The following is a 10708-nucleotide window of genomic DNA, read 5'->3' as shown; positions in this document are numbered from 1 at the left end:
TTACATATACAGTCGCAAATGAGCAACCTCCACAATTCAGAACCCAAAGCAAAAGAAGAGAAAAATGGCGGACGCCACTCTCTATGCGATCATCATCCCTTTGCTATCTCTAATTTATTCTCCACTCCTTCCTAAGAAGAAAACCCAAGAACCTCCCGCCAGGCCCTCCTTCTCTCCCGATCATCGGCCACCTCCATCTCTTGAAATTCCTTACATAGGACCCTATACAACCTCTCCAACAAGCATGGCCCGATCATGTTCCTCTGGTTCGGGGTCTGCCGTGTTGTGGTCGTGTCATCACTGCCGCTGGCCGAGGAGTGCTTTACGAAGAATGACATCATGCTCACCAACTGCCCCCAGCTGTCGTTTGGCAAGCACATCGCCTATGACCACACCACGCTCAATGCCCTGCCCTATGGGGCCGAATGGCGAAACCTCCGTAAGATCGCCACCACCGAAGTCCTTTCTGCACATAGCCTCAATATCCTCTCGTGCATCCGGAGGGATGAGGTTGATTGGCTGATGCTCCGGTTGGTGAGGAATGGGTTCGGGGACTTCCACCGGGTCGAACTGAAGACCCTCTTCATGGAAATCATGTTCAATGTCATCATGAGGATGATCTCGGGGAAGTGGTACTATGGGGAAGGCGTGAGTGTTGGACGAGGCCAAGGCAAGGGAGTTCCGGGAGATAATCAGCAGATCGCTGCGAATGGTGGCACAAGTTATGAGTGCGATTTCTTGGCCATATTGAATTGGATTTGATTACAGGGGGTTCAAGAAGATGATAGCACGACTTGGGAAGAGAGCCGATGCGTTCATTCAGAACTTAGTCGGCGAGCACAGGAGAAGGAAGGGCGATCCGGAGTTCACAGACAGTATGATCAGTCATCTGTTGCGTTTGCAAGGGGCTCAGCCGGAGAACTACTCGGACCTGATGATCAAAGCGCTCGTCCTTGTAAGTCTTGCTTTGTTGGCTCTTCCTACGCTAAATTTGCTACTATAATTTGGAGCATTAGAAGTTATTTTACCTATTAGTCATCGCATCTATAAAATTCATGAATTCTATTTCTGATAAAAGTCCGTGTAGAATGTGTTTGTCACATGCCAGTTAGTGGACCTCGCATATTTTAATCTCACGCTATAAAATTAAAAACATTTCTTGAAGTGCAAAATGAAAAACAGCAATAGCATTCATTGAGGATAGTCAGTAATATGCGCAAATGAAATTTCACGCCTACTTTGAATACATGAAAATCAATTTTTCTAACAGCCGTCGTGCCCAAGCAATGTTTTGGGGATCAGTATACGTACGCAGTTGGCTAAACTATTGGGTTCAAAAAGCCTGGTTTGGTCTTTCTCTTTGCTTACAAATCTTTTTGGAGAGTTATGGTTTGTCTCAATTTTGGACGCGATCACACGAGCAAACGCAACTTTCGCGAGCACTTCCGACATTTCCTTGACTTGCATGTCCAAAGTAACCCAAGAGGGTGCTCAAGTGATAAGCGGATTTTCCTCCTTGCTCAAGTTTTGGGTTCAAATCATCATACTTGCATATTCTCTTAAGGCCACCTCGATGTATGAAATTGTGGACCGCCAAACGTGGGGAAAAACCAAAAACACATGCACACTCAAAGCTATGTGCGCGCTTCCCTCCGTTGGGAAATTTGAGTGCGTTGGGCGGGGTTAGAGTCAAGCCCATAATGAACAATTCATGTCCAAAACCCAACAAATTGTCTAGTGTAAAGGACGTATTGTTATGTGAAGTCCTAATTTCTTGATTCTTGAAATAAATTTAGACAATAAATTTATCTACGCAGGTTATATTAGTAGGATGAATAGATCCATCATCTCTGACATTAGAATGGGCCATGACCAATTTATTGAACATCCCGGACAAGTTTAAGAAGGCCCCAGATGAGATCGATTCCATAATTGGCCATGATCGTTTGATGGAGGAATCGGATGTTTCAAAGTTATCGTACCTTCAATGCATCATCTTTGAGACCTTACGCCTCAGCACAACAGTCCCACTTCTCCTTCCACACGAGTCATCAGCTGATTGCACCACAGGAGAATACATGGTGCCATGTGGGACTATAGTGCTGGTTAATGCATGGGCCATTCACATGGATCCAGAGCTATGGGAGGACCCCAAGGCCTTCAAGCTTGAGCCATTCGAAGGTGGCAATGGCGAAAAGCACCAAAAGCTAGTTCTACCATTCGGGCTGGAACGGAGAGCATGCCCCGGCGCACCCCTAGCTCAGAGGGTCATGGGGTTAACGTTGGGCTTGTTGCTTCAATGCTTTGATTGGAAAAGAGTGAGCAAAGAGGAGATTGACATGACCAAAGGCAAAGGAGTCACCATGCCAAAAGTGGTGCCGTTTGGAATTAATGTGTAAAGTACGCTCTCCCATGGAGAAACTCGTCCCTAAAGATTGATTCGATCGATTAGTTTGTCCCAAAATGTTACGTGGTAAGAGTCCTGCACCTGTCGTATGGTTTTCTTTTATTATATTTGCTCTATTGTAATAAAATTCCATAGCAGAGTTTCCTAGTGCTAGGAAGATGTACGAGTTGTTCTTGTTTAAGCCCTAGTCATGTTGTTTTCTTGAATAATAAGTTGTTATTCTGAAAGTGGAGTAAACGTATCTCCTGTACTTCAATTTTCCTCATCAGACCGTTTTCCTCATCTGTTTTTCTTTATTCCAGTTTTTGCTCCAACTGACCTTTCGCCAAAGATCTTAGTTGAAAGTGGTCTTCCTAGACGAATTAGCCAACGATCCACTCATCACTGTGACCAGCACATCCAGACCATTTTGAAGAGCACGACCTCGCCCTGAACGGAGCCGCCGGCCATCTTGTACGGCCGCTGCAAGCCGCCAGTCGTCGGTCCATCGGTTTGCCCACTGGTCCGCCTGTTTTGCATTTTTCTTCATTTTTCTCTCATTCCAGCTATTCCTTTACCCATTCCAACCTCCAACAAGATCCTCTAGACCCCCGAGAGCCATCGGTTGCTAACCACTTGCTAGCTGGAGCTTTGATCGGCCCGTTTTTGCCGTTGAAGCCGCTAGTTTCCTCTTTGCAGTCCAGCAAGAACATAAGTAGAAACTAGCAAAGGTCTTGAAGCTTTGTGGCCCATTTTCGAGCCCTTCCCGGCCTCTGTTGGTGTCGCCGCTTAGAGGATTGTCGCTTGCCTTCGCGTCGTGGTCACTGTGGACTCATCGGCTTGGAAATATGGTGAATTTAACTCATTAATCCTCGCTTAGTAGGTTAATTGTGCTTAGGGGTTGATTAGTTTAGGTTAAGATGGATTAGGTGGTTAGATTAGATTAGATTAGTGAATTTAATTATTTGTCTTTGCATGCTAGGTGGTTAGTTAGTGTAATTAGCAAGTAAATAGACTATAGTATTTATTTAACAAGTCTCGGAAATTTTCCGGGCTCGTTTCGGCTTCCAATTAGGCTATAACGGGACTAAGTTAGATTTATTGCATTTATTTAATATTTTTCATAATTATTTAATTATTTATTTATTTTCTGGAAATTTAACCGGGATGGCCGGTGACCGGAATTTTATGTTGAGTTCAGTGGTGCTTTCTATTTATTTAATTGAGCACTGGATTGTGATAATTGAGTGAAATTGGTGATTATGAGGATTTATCTTAAAAATTAGATAATGTTGGTATAAATCTAAGAAGTGCCGAGTGACGCTGTGATACCACCAAAACTCACCAAATATAAGAAATTTTCTGAGTGGGGCCATGATACCACTAAATATCGAAAATTGCCAAGTGGGGGCCGTGGTGCCATTAAATATTGAAAATTTGCTGAGTGGTGCCGTGATGCCACTAAATATAGAAAATTCGTGATGCCACTAAATCTATAAAATCGCTCGGTGGGGCTGTGATTACCACCCAATTAAGAAAATTGCCATGTGGGGCCATGATTACCACTAAACCTAGAAAATTACCAAGTGGGGCCATGATGACCACCAAATATAGAAAAATTGCTAGTAGGGCTGTGATGAGCACTTAATTTAGGTTGTGCCCGTTAGGTCGTGACTAAGAGTTGAGATGAAATAGTTGAAATGACCTAGGAGTGGTCTTGATGACATGTAATCGATTGAGTCAATTGATCGATGATTCGATCTGATTGAATTGAGTAAATGATGTATCTGTCAGTATTTATAAATTGAACTGACTTGTAGAAATGAACTAAGGCCAAGGTAAGTTTTCTGATGCCTGATTGTGCTTAGGCAGTCCTTAGGGCATAATTTTCTTCCTAATCGGGTTTTAGGGGGTTGAACTTGCTGAGACGTAATCTCACCCCGTTGTGGGATAACATTTTCAGGTCCCTAGGTGACGGCCGTGGAGAGCTAGAAGTCCCGAAGTTTGGGAAGGTGGAAGAAGCGTATCAGTGAACCTGTATGACTAGTTAGTCATAGGACTTTTCCTTTTGATGAGCCGAGATTTTTGTAACCAGTCTAGTCTTGTGTATAAACCCGATTGTTTATAAAAGACTTGTTGTGGTTTTAAATTTTACGGCCCTGCTTTCTTATCTCATTACTTCTCTTTTTCGCCTGGAGCCGGGTATGAACTAAAGGGATCGATCCCAATAGCTTTAAGTTCTTTATCTTTTATTGTCTGTGGATTTATTTATATGCTTCTGCATGCGCATGTTAAAATGAATGGGTCGGCGATGTGTCCTGGGACATCGCTATTATATCGACCAAGCAGGGATGGGCACGTGCTCGAAGGGTCGGGATGTGACAGGACGCATACTAGGTGTGTGGGGGATACCACCCTTTTCAAGTTGCTTCGTAGCATAGAGGAGCTAAGCTAACCTCAAAACCTTTTGGAAGTGCGAATGGCCGCGCATTTTGATTGAACATGAAATGGCGTAACGAATGACGTTCGAGTTTGGATATAAGTAGCTGTTATGTTGTAATGATGTTATGAATGCATATATGTAAATATAAGTGTGTTTGAAACTATCCCTATTTGTTGATTAGGTGAATTGTTTATGCTTCCGCTTGCGTATTTAATCGAATAAAGTGATTGGGTTGGCGACGCCTCTTGGGATGTTGCAATCGAATGACCTAAAGGAAATGAATGATGACGAGTGTGGGTTATCACACGTCTTGAGAGGGTCGGGGTGTGACATTAATCCTTTGATGACGCATGCATGTGGGGCTTGAAATGACATTCATTTTTGTGTCTAGGCTTATTCAGGTGCGTAAATGATCCCTTTTGGCCAATTATATATATAAACTGTTCGTGTGACTAGCCTAATTTATTATGGGAATAATAGCTTATTTTGGCCTGAAAAAGCAACAAATAATTAAAAATTATTATGAGGTCAACTCATTTAATAATTTGTGACTTGTAACATGTTGTTATTCCCACAAAAGTCCAATAACTATTGTGCTAGCAAAGTCTTTTGTATATTAAAATTGAGAAAGTCAAAAATAGTTTTTGTGAAAGTAACTAATAGTACCTCAATTTTACCTCCCATTTTTAAGGAATCATCAAATTTGAGCAAGTTTTGAACAATGAGATACAAAGCATAATAGTCATTCTAAAAATGGATTTCGCTCACGAAAACAAGTTTTTGACACCCATATTGCTACCAAAATTCAACGGCCAATTTTACCCTTTGGGATCGATTGCTCTTTTTTCACCATGTTGAAAAATTTGTAATTTCTAGATTTCATTTGTGCATCATAAAAAAGGGATTGCAAACAATTTGACATAATAAAAGTTAGGTCAGTTAAATGTCTTTTGATGAAGTAATTATGTGTCAAATTCCCATTAAAAGCTCCATCCTTGAAAAAACTCCTAAAGCCTAAAACCATACATAGATGTATAGGTGATGGGTTATTAGGTGGAGAAGATTCAAACCGAGAAACTAGAACCTACCCAAATAAAGTTGATTCCCAATTTTTGAAACTAGGAACCGAACTTGTTGACCCTGGGACCTTTTGCAGCTAAACTAGCCGGTTCTTAGGCCAACCAAAGAACTGGCTAGGGCTTCTTCTTTTTTTCCCCATTCTATTACCTTTCTAATGAGTATTAATAAAGCATATTTGAGAAATGTAGAAGACATTTGTAAGAAAATTAACCGATCAGATTTATCTAAGAGAAAACCTAATGAGAGATTGAGAGCCTAAAAGAAATGAATCACATAGTGAAGACCTATTTCTCTCACTTGGAAGCGCAAGAAATAAGGGAAAATGATCATTTTTACCAGAAGGGAAATTTGTTTTCTCCAGTTTAAACTTATTGTTTATAGTCTAGAAGAATCTTTTTGTCAATTGAGTAGATTATAGTTATCCAAACGTTCGAAAGTGAATTTTTGTGAAAATATTTTTTTGTCTAACAAACTAACCCTTATAAAAAAACATGAGGGTGTCTAGTGCTCTTTAGTTTTTTTTTTTTTTCACAAGAAGTGATTTTAGCATCCATGCAGGTAATTTATATTTCAATTAGACCACTGCTTGTTTTTTTATTGTTCTCTATTTTCGAATACGTTCTAAATAAATAAAAGTAAACTAATATAATAGGACGTGGTATGAGGTTGTAGAGGACCCCGCAAGATTATAAGCATGAGGCGTATTCCAGATTGTCGCCGAGTCCTTTTCATTTCTTTTAGTTTTCTAAGGTAACAAATCCTCATCAAGTTTGCTACGCTATATGTTCACCTTGGGAGAAGTCAAAGATTCCAATGCAAAACGGACACAGAAGCAGCCAAATCTATGCTTACATATATATAGTAGCAAATGAGCAACCTCCACAATGCAGAACCCAAAGCAAAAGAAGAGAAAAATGGCAGACGCCACTCTCTATGCGATCATCGTCTCTTTGCTCTCTCTAATTATTCTCCACTCCTTCCTAAGAAGAAAACCCAAGAATCTCCCGCCAGGCCCTCCTTCTCTCCCCATCATTGGCCACCTCCATCTCTTGAAATTCCCCTTACATAGGACCCTCTACAACCTCTCTAACGAGCATGGCCCGATCATGTCTCTCTGGTTCGGGGTCCGCCACATCATGGTCGTGTCGTCGCTGCCGCTGGCCGAGGAGTGCTTCACAAAGAACGACATCGTGCTCGCCAACCGCCCCAAGCTGTTGTCTGGCAAGCACATCTCCTACAACAACAGCACGCTCCTCCGCCTGCCCTATGGGGCCGAATGGCGCAACCTCCGTAAGATCGCCACCATCGAAGTCCTCTCCACACATCGTCTCAATATGCTCTCGCACACCTGGAGGGACGAGGCTGAACGGCTGATGCTCCGGTTGGCAAGGAATGGGTTCCGGGACTTCCACCGGGTCGAACTGAAGACCCTCTTCACGGAACTGACGTTCAATGTCATCATGAGGATGATCTCGGGGAAGCGGTACTATGGGGAAGACGTGAGTGTTGACAAGGCCGAGGCGAGTGAGTTCAGGGAGATAATCAAGCAGATCGTTGAGAATGGCGGCACGAGTTATGAGGGTGATTTCTTGCCCATATTGGATTGGATCGATTACAAGGGGTTCAAGAAGATGATAGTGCGACTTGGGAAGAGGGCCGATGCGTTCCTCCAGAACTTAGTCGACGAGCACAGGAGAAGGAAGGGAGATCCGGAGTTCGCAGACAGTATGATCAGTCATCTGTTGCGTTTGCAAGAGGCTCAGCCGGAGAACTACTCGGACCTGATGATCAAAGCGCTCGTCCTTGTAAGTCTTGCTTTGTTGGCTCTTCCTACGCTAAATTTGTTACTATAGTTTGGAGCATTAGAAGTTATTTTACCTATTAGTCATCGCATCTATAAAATTCGTTAATTCTATTTCTGATAAAAGTCCGTGTAGAATGTGTTTGTCACATGTCAGTTAGTAGACCTCGTGGCATATTTTAATCTCACGCTATAAAATTAAAGTTTAACATTTTCTGAAGTGCCAAAGGAAATACAGCAATAGGATTCACTGAGGATAGTCAGTAATCTGTGTAAATGAAATTTCACACCTACTTTGAGTACAAGAAAATCAATTCTTCTAACAATCACCGTGCCCGAGCGATGTTTCTGGGATCAGTATACGTACGCAATTGGCTCAACTATTGGGTTCGAAAAGCCCGGTTAGGTCTTTCTCCTTTGCTTGCAAATCCTTTTGGAGAGTTATGGTTTGTCTCAATTTGGGACACGAGCACTCTCTTCTTGGTTCTTTTTCTCGGTCAACCCCACACACAAGCAGAACTTTCTGAGCACTTCTCACATTTCCTTTACTTGCATGTCCGTAGTAACCCAAGAGGGTGCTCAAGTGATACGCGGGTTGTCCTCCTTGCTCAAGCTTTGGGTTCACATCATCATATTTGTGTATTCTTTTAAGGCCACCTCGGTATATGAAATTGTGGACCGCCAAACGTGGGGAAAAACCGAAAACACATGCACACCCAAAGTTATGTGCACGCTTTCCTCCGTTGGGAAATTTGAGTGCATTGGGCAGGGTAAGGGTCAAGCCCATAATGGACAATTCATGTCCAAAACCCAACATATAGTCTAGTGTAAAGGACGCATTGTTACGTGAAGTCCTATTTTCTTGATTCTCGAAATAAATTTAGACAATAACTTTATCTACGCAGGTTATGCTAGGAGCAGGAACAGATACAACATCTGTTATGTTAGAATGGGTCATGACCAATTTACTGAATAACCCAGACAAGTTGAAGAAGGCCCAAGATGAGATCGATTCCATTATCGGCCACGATCGTTTGATGGAGGAACCGGATGTTTCAAAGTTATCGTACCTTCAATGCATCATCTTCGAGACCTTTCGCCTCAGCACAACAGTCCCACTTCTCGTTCCCCACGAGTCATCAGCTGAATGCACCATAGGAGAATACACTGTACCACGTGGCACTATAGTATTGGTTAATGCATGGGCAATTCATAGAGATCCGGAGCTATGGGAGGACCCCAAGACCTTCGAGCCTGAGCGATTCGAAGGTGGCAATGGCGAAGAGCATCAAAAGCTAGTTCTGCCATTCGGGCTAGGACGGAGAGCATGCCCCGGCGCACCCCTAGCTCAGAGGGTCATGGGGTTAACGTTGGGCTTGTTGCTTCAATGCTTTGATTGGAAAAGAGTGAGCAAAGAGGAGATTGACATGACTGAAGGCAATGGACTCACCATGCCAAAAGTGGTGCCGTTGGAATTAATGTGCAAAGTACGCCCTCCCATGGAGAATCTCATCCCTAAAGATTAATTCGAGTGACTAGTTCATCCCGAAATATTATGTAGTAAGAGTCCCGCACCTGTCGTGTGGTTTTCATTTATTATATTTGCTCTATTGTAATAAAACTCTGTAGCAGGGTTTCCTAGTGCTAGGAAGATGTGTGAGTTGTTCTTGTTTAAGCCCTAGTAATGTTGTTTTGAATAATGTTATTATACAAAAAGTGGAGTAAGAGTATCTCCTGTACTTCAATTTTCCTCTTGCTAATGGCAGGTTACATTTTTGCTTAATGAGTCGAATGGACTGGAAGGAAAGGTCGGTGGGACGGAGGTTAGACCCCACGAGCCTCGTCACAAAGAGGGCAGCGGGGGAGCAAGACCAAGCCCCATTAATGAAGGGAGACACTCTCCATGTACTTGTTGATGGCGAGTTTGCCCAAGATGCAGATCAAGAACCAGGTCAAGCCACGGGCTTGCTGGGATTTCAGGATTAGAGTTTTGGGTTTGGCGCTGGGTGATGTTCATAGGAATTCCATTGCATAAGCTGTAGTTTTCGTTGCTGGAAGCTCCTTCTCTCCTCTGACTTCCCAAGCTTTTTGGATCTTGGATCATTGAAATAGAACTATAGAGCACAAGGATCTAAAATGTGAAAAATCATAACTTCTGTTTTCGTTGTTTGCTGCTTTTGCTTTCTCTGATTCCTAGGGTTTGCTCATTATAGAATCTGTTTGGTAAATTGTGGGTAGTGGTTTGAGCACCATCCACTACTATTAAGTGAGAGGAAAAAAAAAATCCCAAAACTCAAACCAAATCAGCCTAATCTGAATCATGCTTTCGGTTCGAATTCAATCCAGGTCGAGTTTCTGATTAGGAAGTAAACTATTTGGGTGCACGCGTGAAGGTAACTAGTTTGTTGAGAAACGGAGATTTATAGTTGAGAGTTCAATTGCGTGTGGGGGAACGGTTAGCATGCCACAAGGCCTTTCAATACTACAATTTAGATTAAGTCATTTAAATTCCTTTATTATTTGATTTCCTAAAGCATGAAAATATTTTTGTTTGTAGAGATAGTCAGACAAAAGGTTCGCATCATGTCACAACTAGGAAATGACTATGTTCAGTATGCGTACATGACGACGAGGTACATGCAATATATAATACAAGATTTTGTTAGGTGAAGGACTATCTTATGATGTCGTGTTATTTGACAAAAAAGTAATGCAATGATTTGTTACATCTTATAATAACGTGTCTTGTGATAAGTTCTAGATGATGACTCATCAAGTCGTACGATGACATATCATATGATGACATGTTATGTGAAAGTATCATGTAATGATGTGTGTATGTGAACGAAGAGACTCATATGATGCCATGGATGCATGGATCATAGTGCGGTGTGTATGCATGCGTAAGTGATTATATGTTAATCATTTGATAATTGTTGACACTTAAATTTTGGGCAACCCATTTAGTTATTTATTGCATAAAAAATAGAGATTAATT

At 42.1% G+C, this 10708-nt stretch overlaps 3 protein-coding genes across 3 annotated transcripts; all 3 read left to right on the top strand.

Annotated features, from left to right (window-relative positions):
- Nucleotides 1-255: 255 nt before the first annotated feature.
- LOC104420374 (cytochrome P450 81E8-like) lies at nt 256-1003 on the top strand. The gene is made up of 2 exons (XM_018862382.2): nt 256-632; nt 769-1003. Exons 1-2 carry the CDS (start codon nt 256-258, stop codon nt 1001-1003), a joined length of 612 nt encoding a protein of 203 aa, XP_018717927.2.
- An 865-nt stretch (nt 1004-1868) lies between these two features.
- LOC108953850 (cytochrome P450 81D1-like) lies at nt 1869-2399 on the top strand. The gene has a single exon (XM_018862381.2). It carries the CDS (start codon nt 1869-1871, stop codon nt 2397-2399), a length of 531 nt encoding a protein of 176 aa, XP_018717926.2.
- Nucleotides 2400-6823: 4424 nt separating this feature from the next.
- On the top strand, nt 6824-9236 carry LOC104420373 (cytochrome P450 81E8). Its single transcript, XM_018862380.2, has 3 exons — nt 6824-7119; nt 7264-7714; nt 8616-9236. Exons 1-3 carry the CDS (start codon nt 6824-6826, stop codon nt 9234-9236), a joined length of 1368 nt encoding a protein of 455 aa, XP_018717925.2.
- The last annotated feature ends 1472 nt before the right edge of the window (nt 9237-10708 follow it).

Source organism: Eucalyptus grandis, chromosome 9 (genome assembly GCF_016545825.1).
Source record: "Eucalyptus grandis isolate ANBG69807.140 chromosome 9, ASM1654582v1, whole genome shotgun sequence".
Lineage (NCBI taxonomy): Eukaryota > Viridiplantae > Streptophyta > Magnoliopsida > Myrtales > Myrtaceae > Eucalyptus > Eucalyptus grandis.
Note: the sequence above shows the minus strand (reverse complement) of the source record. Positions and strands in the feature narration are given on the sequence as shown.

Excerpts from the sequence above, each read along its gene's own strand:
- LOC104420374 (XM_018862382.2), top strand. The coding sequence starts at position 256 with ATGTTCCTCTGGTTCGGGGTCTGCCGTGTTGTGGTCGTGTCATCACTG. Across the intron at positions 633-768 it reads AGGATGATCTCGGGGAAGTG|GGGGTTCAAGAAGATGATAG; the intron begins GTACTATGGGGA and ends ATTTGATTACAG.
- LOC108953850 (XM_018862381.2), top strand. The coding sequence starts at position 1,869 with ATGACCAATTTATTGAACATCCCGGACAAGTTTAAGAAGGCCCCAGAT.
- LOC104420373 (XM_018862380.2), top strand. The coding sequence starts at position 6,824 with ATGGCAGACGCCACTCTCTATGCGATCATCGTCTCTTTGCTCTCTCTA. Across the intron at positions 7,120-7,263 it reads GTGCTCGCCAACCGCCCCAA|GGACGAGGCTGAACGGCTGA; the intron begins GCTGTTGTCTGG and ends GCACACCTGGAG. Across the intron at positions 7,715-8,615 it reads TGATCAAAGCGCTCGTCCTT|GTTATGCTAGGAGCAGGAAC; the intron begins GTAAGTCTTGCT and ends TTATCTACGCAG.